This window comes from Hylobates moloch, unplaced genomic scaffold (genome assembly GCF_009828535.3).
Source record: "Hylobates moloch isolate HMO894 unplaced genomic scaffold, HMol_V3 SCAFFOLD_8, whole genome shotgun sequence".
Lineage (NCBI taxonomy): Eukaryota > Metazoa > Chordata > Mammalia > Primates > Hylobatidae > Hylobates > Hylobates moloch.
The window spans coordinates 103,767,142-103,787,192 of record NW_026652283.1 but is presented as its reverse complement, the minus strand read 5'-3'; the positions used below and the strand labels follow the sequence as shown (position 1 = coordinate 103,787,192).

The 20,051-nt window shown below is 45.7% G+C and overlaps 1 protein-coding gene across 6 annotated transcripts in view; it reads left to right on the top strand.

The window, feature by feature from the left end:
- Positions 1–20,051, top strand: part of RARB (retinoic acid receptor beta) — a 776,321-nt gene that overhangs the window by 739,091 nt on the left and 17,179 nt on the right. For all 6 annotated transcript variants that reach the window (XM_058441891.1, XM_058441890.1, XM_058441894.1 and 3 more), the window contains one exon: positions 10,013–10,173. In XM_058441891.1, the coding sequence (XP_058297874.1) occupies positions 10,013–10,173 (161 nt within the window). The remainder of the gene's footprint in view (positions 1–10,012; positions 10,174–20,051) is intronic.

Sequence of the window (20,051 nt, the reverse complement as noted above, 5' to 3'; positions counted from 1 at the left end):
AGACAGACAAGTAGATGGACAGATGAATAGATGAAAGGATGGACAGATGGACAAATGGATGGATAGGTGGATCAATGTATGGAAAATGGGACACATAGATGGGCAGCTGCATTGGATAGTTGGAAGGATGGACAAATGGATGCGTGGATGAATGACTAGACAGAAGGACTGGATAAACAGGCAATTCTTTCTTGGATGTCTATTTGGATGGATAGATGGATAAACAGATGGATGGATGGATGAGAAAAACTCCCAGTTATAAGACACTGTTCAGATCTATAATGATTAGGAAAGAAGGTTATAGTTAATTGGCTAATCATATCCAACAGTGGGCTAGCATATATCTCATACATAGACTGCCAATTTTCTAAAAATTAATAGAATGCATTTAGAACAAAAGCTATACTGAACAAGATTTATATGTGGTGATTCTGAAGATCCTTAGAGACTTTAGCACTTCCAGGACCTCATTAAGAATTGCTTAGGGGTCTATAGACTGGCGTAAACCACTTGAAATGCTGTAAAGTGAGGTTTTTCATTTAAACTATGTGATATAAACACCTATATCTACATGTAGACCATTTCTCTAATGATACGGGTTTCTAAAATTGACAACATGCGAGAGCTTCTCTACATTAATATCTTAACAGGGTATTTGGCAAACATCTGGCAAAATTATAAGCCATTTGTCTATCTCTCTCAGATGCCTTATTGACACGTGGATGGCTCAGGCAGAAATCCATCACGTATGTTAGGCAATCTCAGAAAATGTTGAATCCCAAGGACATGAGCGTGGCCATAAATGTTCACTAAGCCAAGTTCAGACAGAGAGTCCTAACATTAGAGATGAACCCACTGGAAGCTTAATAACTGACAGTTTCCATACTCTGTCTTCCCTTTAGTCTCCATATAGAGCACCAGGCTGGAATGCTGGTCTTGTCTTGGATAAAAATTCTTTCCTCCCTCCCTCATTTTTTCCTTCCTTGGTTTCTTTCTACCTTCCTTCCTCCACTGCTGCCTTAGCATTTCACATCTCAAAGCTTTTGTGTATATTAAATCCTTATATCCTATGTTATATATCATGTGCATTTTATTTATTGGAGAACCACTCATGGTTTATTTGACTCAATTTCTTTAGTGGCTACAGGATTCAATAAATGTTTGGTGAATAAACAAATTGGTATAGGACTTCCACTATTTTTGTTCATGTTACATTGTGTTGCAATCATGTATTTATCTAAATATATATGAGATCCTCTGTGCAATGAACAAAAATTAATGTCCTTATTTTTCAGATAAGGAAACTGAGGCTCAGAGACGTTAAGAGACTATCCTGAGCTTACATAGTTAGTACAATAAATGACGAGCTAAAATGCAGGCCTTTGAAATTTTACCCCAGGGTCCTTCCATTTGTCCAATGTTTCTTTCATATTATTTAAGACCTATGGGGAACGGTGCCATCATTTCTGTGTGTTGTAACAGATGTGGGTGGGATCTTTGAGTGGTAGGAATGACCAATTGTTTTCTTTCTTGCCTCAAATGCTGAATATAGGGAACCATGTATTCAAATATCCTGTAGGATAAAAGATATTTGGGCACGTGTTACTGTTGCATAAAAACACTCTTTAGACAACAGATTATTGCTGTGTAACAAACTACCCTCAAGCTCAGTGGCTTAAAACTGTAAGCATTTGTTACTGTTCACAGCACCATGGATCAGTCGGGTTGTACTTCTGGGTTCACTGGGCTCTCTACTGGGTAGGCAACTCTGGTAATCTTACCTGCACTCTTTCCGAGGTTCAAGCTGGCTCCAGATTGATCTAGTGTGGTCTTGGCTAGAACAACTGGGCTGTCCTCTTTATGGTCTCTTGGGACTTCTGCTTCTCTTTTCCTAAGCTGAGAAAAACTTCATTTCTATTTTACATAACATTTTAAGAGGAAATGTATGATGAAAATGTCAAACAGAACTTCAATTCATTTGCTAAAAATGTATTGGGTTTTAAAGGACAGTAGGAATGAAAGATCGGGCCATTATATTTTATCATGATAGAGACTGTTATTTAATATTTGAAAGCCCATAACTTGTTATAAAGAATATACATGACACAGAGCAAGACACAAGCTTATCTGGAATAGTCTGCTGCTGGGAAATTTCTTTTTTGCCCTCCTGCCCTTCATCAGATTCTGTTTTTGAAAGGCAGTCTATGCCTATTCCATGAAAGAAATAAAAAGGAGTGTGCTTGTATCCCTGCTCAACTTTTTTACCCTGCTCAACTTTTTTACCCTAGATATATGGGACCCCTGTTTGAAGACTATTGATTCCTGAACATTAGACTGTCAGCCTTTTTTCAAAAAAGTTAAAAGACCCACTCACAGTGTTTCAGATACACGAGGGCAGCTTGGGCTTCAGCAGAAGTGAACTTGAGTTTGGCAGAGCAAAGAATTTCCTGCCTATGAAAATTGATTATGGAAGAGATACTAAGCCTTTTTTTTTCTAGATCAGAAGTTTTTTAAAAAGGCGAATTGATCATACAGTAAGTGTGTGAGTTTATTCCTGGTTAAAAAGCAGAGGGCCAGCCACAGTGTCTTTAATTTACTTTTTTGTAATATTCAGTTTTATGCCATAAATAAAGGGCTTCATCTCAGCTCTTATTCATATCGGGTAGCTCTGTCATAAACACGAAGCCACAGACACGTATGCCTCTTTGGGCAGGATTTAGGCAAAGTCATCATTGAGAACAGCCCATTGCTGCCAGAGGAAATGTACAAAGAAGCACCGCCGGGTATGAAAGCATCTCAGGGGTTCATGTCATCCCTCAACTACTCGTTGTTGAGTTCCTACTTTTATACATTAAGCCAGAACATTTTCTTTTTTCTCATTTCTGGAGTTGAACTTAAGATACTTCTTATAGCTCATATGTCCAAAGAAAAGGATTTTTCATCTAAAACTAAATCTCTTGCCTTGCAAGGATGCCCACCACACCGTGCTTGTCTGAAACTGAATACGACCACAGTAGGGCTGCCCTTACCAGCCCAGACAGATGAGGGAAAAAGTATTTGAAAGACTGTCCACACAAGAAGAGGTAAAATCTGCATATCAAAAAGTAACTAGTGAGGGAAATATGATTAAATTTGTTTTGAAATTTTCATTAGCATAACATACCACTTTAACTACAAAGAAGTATTTGACATCTGTATATTCTGATATTTCAGAGATTTTCTGTAACTTCTTCGAATAATTTTAAGAAGCTGAGCTAGGCTGGAAGATCCGTGTTAAATTCTGACAATGCTATGTCCAGATTATTTCCCCCAAGACTTCAATATTCTGTAAAAATTCTAAGCATGCTCCTTGCTCGATTGCTGGCACAGTGGACACCAGGTCATCTCTTAGATTTCGAGGTTATATGGGGTCTCCTGTCCCCTTTTGAAGTCCTTGCACATATGCTACATGTCGCAGACAAAGAGCAGTCCTCTTAGGATTCCATTTTGACCTCCATTTTACAACCTGAAATCAAAGTCCCTGGAAATGGAATAACTTGATTCATTCAACACATACTCTTCGGCGCCCTACCCTCAGCCTGGTCCAAAAGGCACATGTCTCGTGAGTGGCAAGAAAACTTAGCTGCAGCCTCGTTCACTAACGTTTTTTCTCTGTATATTTGTTCCAATTTCAGCTGGAATTCACATGGCAGGCACTTAATTAGGAAAAAGTCACAGTCTTCACCTTCAGGCAGATTCTGATGTAGAAGAAGTGTTTACTCACCCCAACTCTACCCAGTTTACAGTGGGACTTGCTATGTTAAATGCTTGAATTAAATCCTTAGGTTATGGGAAAAGTAAGTCTCTAACAATTAGTAATAGATCCACCTATCTTCAGATCCATGGTAGCTCGTTTACATAATGAGATTAGAAAATGATTTTTTAACTAAAATTAAAGCATGTTTTAATGTTTTTCTTTTAAATATATCAGTGTGTTAGTTACAGGTCATCCCCAACTCATGACAACCCCATAGCTCTAATCACCAACTGTGACTCATTATTCTTGGCAGTTAGCAAGGAGCTGAAGAGTCAAGATGAACAAATTCCAGACTTTAATTTCAAGCAAGAATAAATAGACCATCATGCTTCCTTTGCTAAGCTGAATATAAAGAACTTTATGGACAAAAATACCATCAATTGTATTTTCCTTTTTTTTTTTTTTTGATGTGAAAAGATTTTTAGTGAAGCATTGTTTTCATCTCTTCCTGAATCCAAGTGAATCTACATCTTTTGCATGTTTCCTGCATTAAATTTTTATTGTGTGCATGAAAATCAATATTCCAGATACATGCACAAGTGCACACATTAAAACGAACATGACTTCATTTATTTCCATGATTAGACATTCAAATAAAAGTGCTTGGGTGTCTGTTTTCATATTCATAGGTCGAGATCCGTACATCAGAGGTATTTGTATAAGTGACACTTTTATTACATTCATTTCATTTGCAATATGATAGTGGATCATAAATATGTTACTTTTATGCCACCAAATCTGATTTGTAGCACTTAGCCCCTCACAAGGAGAATACTTGATATTTTATGGAGCACCTTTCATCCAAGAAGCACTTTGCAAACATCGGTCCGGGTTCTATCAGGTGTATAAATCACATCTGTGACCCCCTGAATGCCCCACCTGCTTCATCAACCTTCTGGCTACTACTGTAGGGGTGGAGAGCAGTTAGAGACTCCCCAGCAGGCCCCAGCATGATAATGAGACCTTTAAGTTCTGGAAGAAAGAGGCTCAGGTGAACTCTGTATTGCCACATATAGGCCCTGACAGGGGACAGAACACCACATTTAGTTACATGTCTACCTTATCATTTGCAAAACAGTTTTGAGGCCCCCATCTGTGGGTCAGATCTTGTATTAAGCCCTGGGGACATAGAAAGAAGTAACATGTGGCCCTTGCCTTTCAGATATTCACAGACTTGGAGGGAAGGGCTTTGATGCAGGCTTGACAGTGTTTGCTCCTCTCTTTGCCTCCCCATTCCCTCCCAGAGGTGCACCGTACCTGAAAGCAGCTTGTCAAACCCCCAGGTCTGGCATAGTTATATGAGTGCATATACCAGTCAGTTGCAATCAGAGTGAAAGAAGAGGTCCACCATCAAACATCTCAGGCAGCCTTGGAGCTGAGCATCAGATGCACACCCCACGCTCCCAGTGAAGAGAGTCATCTCCCCATCCACCATCCCACAGCACCCCTCAATTTACCCTCCCAGTTCCCCAGCATTAGCTTCCTAATCTAGGACCAGCAGGATCCCCCTGCCACACCTAGTAATACATAGGCACAACTAACTGTAGCATCCTTCATTGCACTCACTACGCTGTGGACTGTGTGTACATGGGGTAGACTCAGACTCAGCAGAGCACAGTGGGTTTCCTAAGTTCTGATCCTGACTGTATCACTCACAGGATGCATGGCCTCAGGCAGGGTACTCACCTTCCTGTGCCTCCATTTTCTCATCTGCAAAATGGGCATAATAGTGATACCTACTCTATTAGGTTGTTGTAAGGAGTGAATGGCCTACCATGAATAGAAGACTTTATGATAGTTGTAATGAACACTTTCAGTATTGTGGTAAATAATACACTCGTATATTAACTGCAGTACATGTAATAATAGTGATGCCAATATTCTATTATTATTATTATTACTGTCACTGTTTTATTGTATGATGAATGTCTGTCTCCTACCATAAGTTTTTGCTCCATGGTAGCAACAACCCTCCTGTGTTGCGATGGCACATACTAGATACTCAATAAATATTCATTGAATCAATGAATCAACAAAACAATGAAGGAACAAATGAATCCACCCACTCATTTGGTGCCACTGCGATGGCTTCTCCAAGCACCATTTTTTATATCAGTCTCCTCTGCCACTGACAGCCACAGGCCCCACAGTAATCCCCACAAGTCCTTGGTGTTTAGTTCATCCGTTTCCCCACGGAAGGGCCTTACATTCTTCCTGCATAACTAACCCACATAGGCCTTTACAGTAGTCTACCTCCTTCCCACCAAGCCCACCATCTGTGTGTCTCCATGCAGGCGCTACTGCCATCTCGGGGGAGGCTCTGAAAGGAGCTGTCTCCTCTGGAGTTGACCCCAGGTGGTAAGTGGTGGAGCTAGCACTAGTTCCAGATCTCCTGACTTCCCCAGCAGTACCTGTGTTGCCCTTGCCTCCCACGGCTGGCCTCCAGGGGAACGAGCCCCTGCCCTGCCCCAGGAGCTGCTGACCACGAGGCCTCAGAGGGACCAGTGGTCACGAGAACTTGGACAAAGCTACCATCCCTAGGCCCCCGTGGCTTCTTGTGCACTGTGTCACCTCCATGATTCTGGTGGTTCTTGGCAGCCGTTCTCAAACACTGTGTCTGCGTTCTTCTGGAGTTTAAAACCATTGAGGGAAGCAGCTGCTGAAGCCACGTGTTTAGAAAATTTTTCTGTCAACTTATGAAGCTGTATGTTATTGGGGCATTATCCCCAGAGGGATTGTTCCTGCATTTTGTGGGTGTGGAAGAATTTGTGATAATCCCAGGAGTCCTTTATTCACATAGACAGTGATGGTGGGACTTCATCTAAGGGACAAAAGAAGTGTGGAAAGTAGCCTGAGGTTACACCCTGGTCCCCTTTGAGTGAGCTGCAAAGGGTGCTCCAAATTGGGCCCAAAGCACAGAAAATGGTGCTCTGGCTTCACAGTTGTGATTTTGCAGATGGCATGTGTTATCACTGTACAACCCAACAGAGACTCCCAACTTGGTGACCAGCTGCAGCTCACCCAGGGCCCCTTCCCACAGGACCTCAGATACTTGCTTGGTTCAGATACTCCATGGTGAGAGCTCACAGTGTCTCCTCTCTCCTGGTGACCCTCTAGAGCTGGGTTTGCTCGTCTGAGTTTTCCAGGCCCCTGCCGGTGGATGGGAACAGTGAAGCAGAATGCTTAGGAGCAGACACAGGTCCTGCGGACCTCCCTGTGGATGGGATTAAGGGGAATCCTTCTGTGGGGTGTTAGTTTGTTTTGTGGTTTCTCTTTCTGCACATTTGACTGAAATGCACATTGGGTTGACTATTTTCAACCATGGTATTGTTGGGCCTCAAGTTCCTTGAGTGTAGAAATGAGATGGGTCATAAGGCCCACCTCACCTGGCTTACTGTGGGGATTTTGTGAGCTAGGATTCTTCACCTGCTGATGCCCAGTGGCCCTTGCCACACAATCACTAAAGGGTAGTGAGGCTGCTGCTGCGTTTTAATGTAGCTGTAGGTGTCATCTCAGCTTCAGAATCGACTCAAAGCAGTTCCTGGTATTTAGCGATGTGTCGCCTCCCACAGGGCTCTGGGTTTTTTGTTGATGTTGTTTTGTGATATAATTCACATAGCATAACATTCATCATTTTAAACTGTACCATTCAGCAGTGCGTAGCGGATCCACTAAGTTGTGCAACCTTCACCAGTAAGTCCAGAACGTTTTCATCTCCTAAAAAACGAAACCCTGAACCCGTTAGCACTCCTGATCCTCCCTCCCCACCAACCTGTCCCCGGACCTGACAACCACGAGTCTGCTTTTTGTCTTTGGATTGGCCTGTTCTGGACATCCATATAATTGGAATCACACAGTTTGTGGCCTTTTGTGACTGGCTTCTTTATGGCGTATGTGTTAAAGCTTCATCTGTGTTGTAGTATGTGTCCATAGTTCATTCCTTTCTGTGACAAATAATATTCCACCGTAAGGACATCCTAGATTCCACTTCCCCATCATCGGGTGATGAACATTTGGGTTCTTTCCACTTTTCAACTGCTGTGAGTCACACTGTCATGAACATTCATGGACAAGTTTTGCATAGACACATATTTTCAGTTCTCTTGGGTGTACACCTAGGAGAGGAATTGCTGCGTCATATGGTACCTCTGCGTATAACTTTGTGAAAAACTGCCGAGGGCTTTTCCTCGGGGCTCTGTTTCAGAAGGACCCTCCCTGCTTAGATTTGACTTTTTCATTGGCTAAGGAAGGCCATTGGCAGAGGCAGGGGGAAAAGAGGGGGGTCTGATCACCTGAGATCCTGCGCGCTCACACACAAGCCTTCAGGCATTCCCTCCCCTCAGCAGCCCAGACTCCATCCTCACGGAGAGCCACCATGCCGTCTCTGTCACCCTGCATGACCCCTTTCCCCGTCATTGTGTCTCCTTTGCCCACTGGCTTCTTTGCATTCTCTCTGCTTTGAACCACGATACCCACTCTCACCCAGCGTCCTGCACTGGCTGGGAGGGATCTGGTCACAGAGGTCTCGAGGGGCCAGTCTACACTGGGAAAGAATACAGCTGAGGCTGCGCTACCCACTCATTTCACCAGTGATGTAGAAATTTTCCGAGCCAATGAGCAGTGTCATTTCAGAGTCTTGGGGGAAGGAAACTGTCTAGAAGGGTGTTCTCTTCAGACCTGTTGGTTTCCTTAGGAATAAGTAAGTGAGTCCAAGTGAGGAAAGAACTTCTCAATCATGTGAACCTGAGCATATTTCTTAGCTTCTCCAAGACTCAGTTTCTTCATCTGTAAAATGGGTTTAAACTTGCCTACCTGATAGGAGGATCAAGTGAGATACTGTGATACCATGTTCAAGGGACTCAAAAAAAATGTTCTTATTCTCCCCAGCTGTGCTCCCTCCTGGTTAGGTAGGCGTGGCTTGTACAGACACTGACTTTGTAGTAGGACTCACCTCCCTTTTTTTCTTTCCTCCCCCTTCTCACCCCTTGCTCTTTCCTTTCACCGCTTCCTCTCTCCTCCTGCTATTGTCTTACTCTGCCCTCAGCTCCTACCCCAAATATGGGTATTCTCATTGTGTGGACCCAGGGAACTGCCAGTTCTCAAATCATCCGTGTGCTCTTAGGGAGGCAACTCAGGCCAGATCCTCTTAGGGCAGATCAGATTATGCCCTGGGTCATTTTGCAGTGCAGGTTCCCAGGTCACAGTGGTGGCATGCACAGCCAGGCAGCGTCCAGCCTAGCACACTCTGGGTCCCCAGGGAACATGGACTCCCTGGAGGGGGTGGCATGGTCTGGTTTCGCCTGTCTGCCTCCCTGGGTTTCAGTTTCTTTCCCCACGAGATCCTAGCCAGAGGCTGGAGCTTTGAGTTACACTCGGATTTGAAGTCATCCCAGAGGCCTGTGCTGCAGGAGGAAGCACGGGCTTCCGTAGCACTGTGTCCTGGGCCCTGACTTTGTGCCTGGCACCGTGCTTGGCTTGGAGCATGCAGAGGGAAAGGACGCACACCTGCTGTGGTCCAGTGTTCCAGACACAACATGGAGTCGAGTGGCTACCAGTGAATAAGGGAATGAATGGTTTTCCAGGCTGAAGGTTTCATACTGTATCAATTATTATTCTAAAGTAACTTTGTAGACCAAAACAGACAACATGCTTCATACAGAAAGTTTAGAAAGCAGAAAAACACGAAGGGACAAAAACCATCATCCTGATCTCCTCTCAGATAAGTTTCTTCAAAAGTGCCAGTCACTTAATTCAGAAAACTAAAAAGCAAAGACACCAAAATGTGTAGCTAGGAAATACTAATTATGAAGCAACAAGGGCTTTGTTCAGAGACCTGACCCTTCCCTTACAGTGTCACTCAGGGCATCCCATTTGAGGGTAAAGCTCTTGGAAGAATCCTTGTCTCTTCAAGAGATGCAGTCCACAGAAAAAGTTCTCTCACAACAAGCCAAGACTCTGAGCCTCCTGGGTGAGCCCAAGCTTTCCAAGCAACTGACGGGCAGATGCATATACAGAAAGACAAACCTAGCTCTCTGCCGGGGTCCCGCAGCTGCCAAATCCCTTTTCTGGGGAGGTTTGTTATTACCACCTCTTCCCATTGTTTCTGTCCCAAATATCAAATGAGCTTAAGGCAGCATTGGGAGGTGGAACCTCCCAGCTCAGGAGCACAGGCCCAGCCTTCGGTGACCCCTGATGTGCCTTCTCTCTCGTTTCCAGCTGTCAGGAATGACAGGAACAAGAAAAAGAAGGAGACTTCGAAGCAAGAATGCACAGAGAGCTATGAAATGACAGCTGAGTTGGACGATCTCACAGAGAAGATCCGAAAAGCTCACCAGGAAACCTTCCCTTCACTCTGCCAGCTGGGTAAATACACCACGGTAAGAGATACTCCTGCCCCAGGCTGCTGGGAGTGTAGAAACCTTGCACATGCATGTGTGCAGACACACACACACACACACACACACGCTTACTTTGCACTGGGCCTGGCAGGGACTTGCATGCTAGCCGGCTGGGGCTATGTAGTAGCCACCTCTCTCTGTGCGGTAGCCTTTGGACGTGGGCAATCAGTGAGTAGGCTGAGTGCTGCCTCACTGCAGTCATGCACACATGCATTCACTCTAGATGCATTAACTGAGCATTTGCTATACAACAGGCTGTGTTCTAAGTCCTGGCAACATGAACTATTCAGTGCTGCTCTCAGAGACTTTGATCTGGTGAAGGAAACAAGTAAAGCCAGTGAAGTGTTACCTGGGTCATGACAGATATCTGTACAGAGGGACCCAGGGGGACAAGGGCCTGATCTTTTAAAAACCCCAATCCAGCTGTGAAATCCAGCCAAGCTAAAGAGGCCGTCCCCTGGGCCAAGGTCTGCCTTCTGTGAGAGGACATGTACAAAACCCCCAAGCCAGGGCCTAGAAAAGTTTGGGGCAGGCATGCCCCATGCCCAGTTGAGTGAATGTTCCCCCTCTGCTTCCCAGTGTTCCACCACGAATGGCCTTTCACTGAGATTAGAAATAGAGAGAGGCAGGAAAAAGAGAAGTGAGATAAAAAGGTAGGAGGTGTATGTTGGCTGGTCTAGGTTGTGCCAGTGGAGAGGTCATGAGGTGCTTTAATTTTTCCAAGTGGTTTTTGCATGTATTATGTTCACTGATGTATATTCTAACTTGTGGCATGTGATAGACACTCAGTAGATATTTGAATTAATATAACTAGAATGTTGTTCTGGCCTCTTTAAAAAGCTTAGGTTGCTCACCTACAATGCTATAGTAAACATACTTTTAAAAAAAATTCCAAATATTATAGCACTTGCTGGTTTGGTGAATGGTGTGCTAGAAAAAGGATAGCATGGGAGGTCCTGAAGATAAAAAGACAAAATAGTGACACCGGAAAGAAAAAAAAAACAGTGAGCAGAGGGGCTTTGCAGCAGTTCTTGGTGAGCATGGGGTTTAGTGCGCTAGGATATAGGTGGTACCTGTAACACAATAATGGTGACCAGAGGCAGCCTCAGAGGGGTGCCTGTGGAAATTGGTGCCAGCACACACCTAGGTGGCTTCTCAGATGAAGGTGAGGCTACATAGTTGGGTGGCACCAGCTTCTGAAGGGCTGGCACCCACCTTAAACAGATAAGTCTCCTGGCTAAGCCCAGAGACTTTGGCTCACCTGGAAGCAGAGGTAGAACCTTGAGCAGTACTTCTCAAAACTCAGCGTGCATCTGAAGCGCCTGGTGATCTTGTTACAATGCAGGTTCTGGTGCAGCAGGCATGGCCTAGGGGCATTTCTAACAAGCTGCCAGGCTGCTTATGCTGCTGGTCTGCAGACCAGACTCTGAAGAGCAAATGAGCCGGGCTTTGAGAAGCAAGACCCAGGGTGGCACTCTGGGGTCCACCTCGCCCATTGGTGTCAGCCAGGAGAAACACTGGCATGTCTGCCAGGCTGAGGGAGAGGCTCGGCTTAACCTCAACCAGTCTTCACTGAGTTTGGGGAGCACTGTCCCATCCCAGAGCAGGGACACAGGCCAGGACAAGACTGGACACTGTAAGGGAGCTTTCATTTTCACCTGGGAGAGAAAGTGGAATGTGACCCCATGTATCCAGAACAGAAGCCTGGAACCACACGAATGTACCTCAAGTCCTGCTCAGCCACCATCAGCCCCATGACAGTGAACAAATTACCTAATGTCTCTCAGCCTCAGTTTTCCCATCTCTAAATGGGAATAATGTGAAATAGTTGGGAGGATGAAATGAGACAATTATGAAAAGCTGCTGTGATGGAACCCAAAAATATCTACCCAGCAGTGGAGTGGCAGAAACATCATCTAGACATGCATCTTCTGCTGGGTACGAACTGACCCTCCAGAGACCTGGCCCCCATGCTGGGTGCATCTGACAATACACAAAAGTAACATGATGAATAACCAATACCAGAAAGTATGCCACTTATTTCTTTTAGAAATAGTTACTAATTGCCAACCATTCAGTGGCATTTCAGGCCCTGTATTGAGCTGTGTATCAAGGTGAGGGCGTCTTGATCTAAGAAATGAGGGAACTCAGGCTGGCACAGTGGGAAGGGACGAAAAGAGAAGATGAGAGAAAACAGGCGCTGTGCAATGGTGGACTGTGTTGAGTTGAGAGCGAGTGGGAAGTGAGAAGGGGAAAAACCTGGCCGAGTCTTGAGTGCCACTTGAAGAGTCTGTATTTTAGTCTGTAAATAATGAACAGTAATTGATGGGTTGTGGTCAAAAATCTTTATTATTATCATTGTAATCATTATTACATCTAATATTTATTGAGCATTTACTATGTAATAGGGACCATGCTAAGTACTGTAAGTATACTAATTCTTTTACTCCTTACGAGGACTCTATGAATTGGGTTTTGTTGCCCTCGTATTACAGATGCAAAAGCCAGGCACAGAAAGGCTAGATAACTTTCCCTTTTCTCTCAGTCAACAAGTGGTCAGAGGTGAGACTTGAACCTAAACAGTCTGACTCCAGGGCAGCTCTTTTAACCACTGTACTATACACAGAATCCCTCGAGAGGGTTGCCAAGAAGGGAGAATGGAAGCCAGGGCCATTGGAGGCATCTAGCTAGGAGGAGAGAGCTGTGACCCAGGAATAAATCAATCTTGTAGCTCCAAGACAGTCAGAGGAAAAGAGATCAGAGTGGGGAGGTCTTCCTGAAAGAGGAGACTTCTGATCCAGGTCATGAGGTGAGCGTCTTTATATGGCATTACCTAGGGCCACTAACTGCTACATCAGGGACCCCCTCCATCTCCTCCAGGTGGTGTCTTAGCATAGCCAAGTCAATCCCCGGACCCTGAGTCACCTAGTAACCAGGTGAAACAGCTCCCACTCTAACCTGGAGGAGGGCAGGACAAACACAAACACATCGTACAGCATCTGCCCCTCCTGGAACATGCACCCTGGTGTGACCAGGATTCCTACAGGATGGCTCACATGTGAGGCATTGGCACTCCTGCGAGTGGTCCCTCATCACTAATGAGTAGAAGCTGGAGAGGTTAACCCCTCAGCTTCCTTATTCCTTGGGCAGGATACTCCTAGGTATCCTCTAAACCATCTCCCAGAGTTTCCCAACTAGATTGAGCCCTGACTGCCCACAGTGATGATCTGTGCTGGCCGCCTTCCTTCCCTGCCCACGCTGCTCTTCCAGTGCTTCCTCGGATCTCCTCCCACGTAAACTGTTGTGCATTCCAATTCTAGTCTCAGCCTCTGCTTCTGGCCTAAGAGAGAGAGGCTTCCCTGCAGGCCTCCAGGGCCCTTTCCCATCCACCCCAATATGGGGGTGAGTCACCCCCAGTCCTCAACTGGGGCCCACCCTCCTAAACACTTGATGGAGACGTTTTGTACCTCTCAATCAGGCAGAAAAACAGAGACATGATTTTATCTCTAAAGCGTGGCCCTTCACTACTGGGCATCCTTCCAGAGGCCTGCTGCCTACCGCCGGGTGGAGGGTGCTCTGAGCCAGTCTCGCAGCTGACCGTGCTCTTCATTTCTACTATCTCTCCCCAGATCTAGCTGTGTTTTTATTGTGAGCCACTTAAAATCCTTTCTGGAAGTCAGTGGTATAAATAAATAACAGCAGCCATAACACATTCTCTGCAAGCTCTTAGTTCCAAGTTGAGCATTTTTAAAAAGAGCTTTTTTTAGACAAGCAGTTGCTTCCACGGCAAGAAACTTCCTGTCATGTTCACCAAAGTGGCATCCCTGTCAGATGCCTTTGGAATTAGTGGGCAGAGAGGAATAAGAAAGGCAGCCAGCTGCGCATCTACAGATCTTTGAAAGAGTAGTTCCTTTTTCTTCCCTAATTAGGGTAGATTTGGGACAGATGGTTGGGTTCCAGGAGGCCACAGGAATGGATGGAAGAGGCAGAAACATATCCCCACCACCCCCAACTCAGGCCAGGGCAGGACACTCACCCACAATCTTCAGGGCTAGTATCCCTGGGAAGGTTTCTACCCAATGACCCTCCTCCACCATAAAAGGAGAGAGGGCGGATTCCCTGTGGAAAGGTGGAAAGCAGAAGAGAAGCTATTTATAGATGAGCTTTCTAAAATAGAATCAGGACTGAACCAGAGGTAACATCCTCGCTCTGAGGACGTGTTCTCCGCTTCCTTAGGGTGAACCCCAGTGACTGTCATTTGGGCTTTAGGGCCTCACACATTCAAGTTCAACTCTTACCCCTGCTACTTAGGAGTCATGTGACTTTGGAAAGTTACATCATCATTTGCGCCTCAGCTCCTTCATCTGTATAACGGGAGTTCTGAAAACATCCACCTCCTGCCTGGAGGGTTCCATGAGAAAAATACATGGAGCGCCTTGCACGGTTTCCGGCACAGAGGAGGCGTGCGGAATGTGCAGCTCTCCTCCTCTGCATCCCATCATAAATTGTCTTGTCATTTTCTTGAGCCACATGCCCAGGTTCTGTAAAGTAGCGTGGGTGTGACAGTGGGACAGATTTCCAGTGGTGTAGCCCCCACCCCCAGCTCGTGCTGTCTGCTCCGGGCCGCCTCTGCTCCTGGCCTCCCACCGCTCTGCGGTGTGTGGGCCGCTAATCACCACGTGGGGCCTGGCGGGAGGTAAGCTGTCCTCCGAGGGGCTTGTGAATATGAACTATGAAGATTTAAGAAGCCCTTAACCTGCTCAGAAAAACGACCACAAACAGAATTATTAAACCATGAAAGACTTTCCAGGAGACATACCATAGAAAAGGAAGGCTGTTTTGAGCACTTGTCGTCATGGGTGGACTTGGTGCGCTTTTTGGAAACTAACATTTGCGATCAACCAGAGGAGCAGAACCTGGAACTCGGGGGAGCTCGGGCTGCCAGGAGAGATGCACCAGGAGGGATAGAAGGTCAGTGGGGGCCATGAAACCCGAGTTCCAGTCCCCACTGTTACCTCACAGCTGTCTGACCTTGAGCCAGTTGTTAACTTAGTGAGCCTCAGTTTCTTGCTAGTAAACACACCTGTGCTGCCAGTATCACCCAGCCAGCGGTCCCCAACCTTTTTGGCACCAGGGACCAGTTTCATGGGAGAGAATTTTTCCATAGATGCGGGGCTTGGGGATAGTTTCAGGATGAAACTCATAAAGGGCAACTTGGATCCCTCGCATGCGCACTTTGCAATAGGGTTCATGCTCCTATGAGAATGTAATGCCGCTGCTGATCTGAAGGAGGTGGAGTTCTGGCTATAATGCTCGCTCCTGGCCATTCACCTCCTGCCCTGTGGCCCAGTTCCTAGCAGGACACCGACCATTACCCATTCACAACCCAGGACTTGGGGATCCCTGACCTAGACCATTCTTTCATGTTGCAACAAACAATGACTGCATACCTACTGTGTTAGTTCCCTAGGGCTGCTGGAACAAAATAATACAAACTGGGTGGCTTCAGACAACATTGTTTGATCGCGTTTCTGGAGGCTAGAAGTCCAAAATCAAGGTGTGTGCATGGCCACGCTGTCTCTGACAGCTCTGGGAGAGAGCCCTTTCTTGCCTCTTGTAGCTTCTGGCGTGGAAGGCAGTGCCTGTAGTTGCATGACACCAATCCTCCGTCTTCTCATGGTCATCTTCTCCCTGTGTGTCTTCACATCGTCTTCTCTCTGTGCATGTCAACCTCTGTCTAGATTTCCACATTTTTTTTATAAGGGCACCAGTCATACTGGATTAGGGCCCACCCTAATTACCTCATTTTAACTTGATTACCCCTATAAAGACCCTATTTTCAAAGAGCGTCACATTCTGACATACTCGGGCTAGGATTTCAACACATCTTTTTGAGGAACACAGTTTAACCCATAACAAACAATAACACCTAGTGAGTGCAGAACTGGAGTGCATGGATGTTACCTTTCCATGCTTGCCGCTCTCTGCAAGGTCTAGCTGGAAATCAAATTTTGTCACAAGTGTTGTGAGTATTTAGAAACCTCTGGCAGCACACATAAGTCCTGATCTTTGGAAGAAAAATGTTCTGTAGGCACTGTGCTAAGTACCCACATTCTTCCTGAGTGGTGGAATAAGGAAAAGACGTTCCCAGCAAAAGCAATAGCACGAACATGGCACAGGGTTTCACAGGGATGGAGCTGGGTGGGAGGGAGGCAGAGCTAAGTTTGAGGAGGTAGGTCAGGGCTAGCTTCCTAGGGGCTTTGGGTGCTGGGATAAGGTGTGTGAACATTAGCCCTAGGGAGCCAAGGGAAGTTTCTAGTCATGAGAAAAAGCAGTTCCAAGAAGGTGGCCCCTAGCTGCTGTATCTGGCTGGAAGTCTTCGGCAGGGACACAGGGCAGGGCTTTTGATCTTTCTCAGATGTGTCCTGCAGCTCCAGAAGGCATTTGTGGCCCCTTCCAGCAGCTGAGACCACTCCAGAATTCTAGCATTTCTTGGACATCCTCTAGGGCCTTGGACTACACCCACTACCCCACCCCTGTACTCTACCGAAGCCCCAGATCTGATCTCTGAACCCCAGGAGTGAAGGGGCTGCAGATGGATAGATGGTCCCTTCCAGGGTCATGTCCCAGCTCAGGAATCTTAGACAATGGTGGTCCAGGAGCACGCCTGAAACGTGAGCTCCAGGAGAATCCTGCAGCATCACTCTTGCTTTTAGCCAGGCTGCTAGGAAATACTCGAAAGATTCTAGAGGCCCTCCCTACCTGCCCTCTCCCATTGCCCTTTGCTCGAAGCCCTCTCTACCCACAGACTGCACCATGCCTTTAAGATGATGCCCTCCTGTCTACCCAGAGCTACAGGATGGCTGCCAAGCTGCCTTCTCCCCACCTGTTGGAGGCATCTGGTCCTAAAGAAAATGCTGCAGGCATGTTGGGGGCCTTCTCTTCTGTTCTCTTCTGTTGGGGGCAGACGTTCCCGAAGCCATGCTGTCATAGTGCCTAGATAATGTGTGTGTTGACCACAAAGAGATGTTGGCTGGCACATAACATTCTCTTCATAGCTGTGCTGGAGCTCTTGTAGCTACCTGATGGAAGCATCCAGAGATTCCAATAAGGAGGGAGATCACAGATGCAACCACAGGCTTTAGGAGTCAGGAAGTTGTAACCAGAAAGTAGAAATATGTGAGGAACCAGTAGGGAGGGGGTGACGTGGTGCAATGGTGGGAAGCCTAAACACCCCAACCCAACTGTGTGGGTGAATCCCACACCCTCCATTTCGCCCGCGGGATCTTGCACAAATGACTGCACTTCTGTGGGCCTTCGCTTCCTTATCAGCCAAATGGGGACCATAATAGTGCGTACCTCATGGGGGCGCTGTGAAAAGTAAAGCGAGTCAAGGATTGTTAAGCATGTAGAACAGTGCCTGGCACGAGGCAAGCCCTAGAAAAAGGGGTGGTTACATACAAAAACATACAAAATGCAGGAATTGAATGTGGGTGACAGGGACGGTCTGCAAATTGAACTTGAAAGGACATCAGTCTCCAGGATGGTGGAAGGATTTCAGGCCTAGGGAAGAAGGAGGCACTTCCATGGATATCCCCAACATTGCCACAGAATTTTAAGTCTTTATTTCTTTAATGAAAATTTACGTTTGCTTCTTAGCTTTGAAAAAAAAGCCAGAACCCTTGAATAAACCACTGTAATACCCAGGAGCTGCCTCGAGTGGGATTTAAAGATGCTGGTGACTCTGCTTTCCTTTATGGGTCTTGTTCTGAAAGTCCTGCCAGTCCAGGAAGGCAGCCCGTTGCAGCAGAGAACCAAACCAGCAGAAGAAAGGGATCCATTTGCGTGGCAAAACTTGCCATTTAATTGGATTTCATAGTAGGGTTGGGCTTTTCTGCTGCTTAAGATGGCCCTGGGGGGCCATGGGTGAGACCCTCCATAGGGGCCACCGTGCGGCATCCTGGGGAGGCGCCGCAGCTCCTGTAGCCCCTGCCGAAGAGGGGGCTTCCCCTGGAAGCCCTGGCCAGACTCTCAGTTGGCAGCAGATGGAGAAGAGCCCCTTGCCCTTCTGGCTTGGCTGTTTCCCTCATCAGCCTGCCTCATACAGCAAGGGTCACTCTTCACCACCCCACTTTCTGCCTCTCCTTCTCCATTGGTTTTCCTCCCTGCACACTCAGAAATGCTGCTGAAAATCCACGCTTCTCTGGTGCTCCCCACAGCCGCCTTCATTACCAACCCAAGCAGGCCAGGGCTCTCCATTTGCCGCAGCTGGAAGATAATATATAAGCCATTTGAAGCCTCATGCCTATGAATCCAGCAGCCAGTATAATAAAACACCAGGTTATTTTGTGTTTTATTAACTGCCTCTTCCCTTCAGTTTGCATAATAGTGAGTTAGATTTACATGCCGTTAAGACGGCTGTGCATTATTTTTAATAGAAGGTGCGACAGGCTCCTCTCTCTCAGCCCTGGCGTGTGATAAAGTAACCTCATCCAATGTTGATGAAGATTTCGTTCACACTTGCTGGGTCAGGGCAATGTCTTTTTTTCCAGATGGATACTCTATTGTAAAATGATTTCCCTCCATAAGCTTGACTCTCCGTCCCTCTCTTCCGTGTCGTCTTCCTACGAACCGGATAAACTGCCTATTAAATTTAATTACGGCCCGAATGGCCACACATCTTGATCTCATGTTCCCCCAAGTGTACTGTATTCCACCAAGGTCCTTGAGGAAGCAATAAAATAAATCTGGAGGATGCATGTCTACTCTCCACAAGGAATGTCGTGGAAGGCAAAGTTGGCCACCATCGTTTTTACAGTGTCTGTGGCACCTCGTGCAAACTCTTCTTTCTGGCTTTCCATGCAGACGTTCAAAGCAAAAGCTAGTTTTATTGACTTCCTGTAGACTGATTTTAACTGAGGTGGGGAACTAAAGATATCAGTTTGAGAAACACAGTACCTCTCCTGAGCTGTTTACATTTGTCAGAGAACCAAACGTCAGCCTTTTGTTGGATAGTCAATTACAAATATCTCACCATTTTATCTGTGAATATCTTAATATGTATTCCAAATGAAAGAAGCTTCTGCAAACCAAAGTAAAGCATCAGTGCCGTTATTACCATCCTAAAATAAAATTATCTCTAACACCTAATAGCTCATATTTCTGGTTTTCTCATCTATATCACCATCTCTTTACAGTTTATTTTTTGAATTAAAATTTAGATAAAGTTTACACCATGCAATTGGTTGTCAGTTTTCGCGGTATCTTGAGTCAGTTTTATTGCAGTATAATTTACATAATGAAATTTTTATCTTTTTTAAAGGTGTAGTTTGATGAGTGTGACAAAAGTATACAGTCACATAACCTGAGTCCAGTCAAGATGTGGAACATTTCCGTTGCTCCAGAGAGTGTCCTTGTGCACCTGTGGTCAGTCCCCACCTGCATTCCCGCTCCTGGAAAACCACTGAGCTGTTCTCAATCACTATAGTTTTGCCTTTTCCAGAACCTCATATAAATGGAATCATTTTGTGTATGGGTGTTTTATGTCTGCCTTCTTTGGTTTAGCATGCTTCCAAGCTTTATCCATGTCATAGCATGTATTACAGTTTCCTTCCTTATTAACGCTACCTAAAATTTTTAATGCAAAGTTGTAATCACAATTTATTTATCCACCCAACAGTTAATGAGCATTTGGTTTGAGTTGCTTTCAATCTATAGATTTCTCTCTCCACTTGTTTTTCTCTCTTGCAGTGTTCTTATTGAAGAAACCAGTTCATTGGTTTTGTGGATTTTCTGGCATTCTGGATGTTGATAGCTGTACCCCCTTTGTGTAGTTTACCATGTCCCTGGATTTCCTG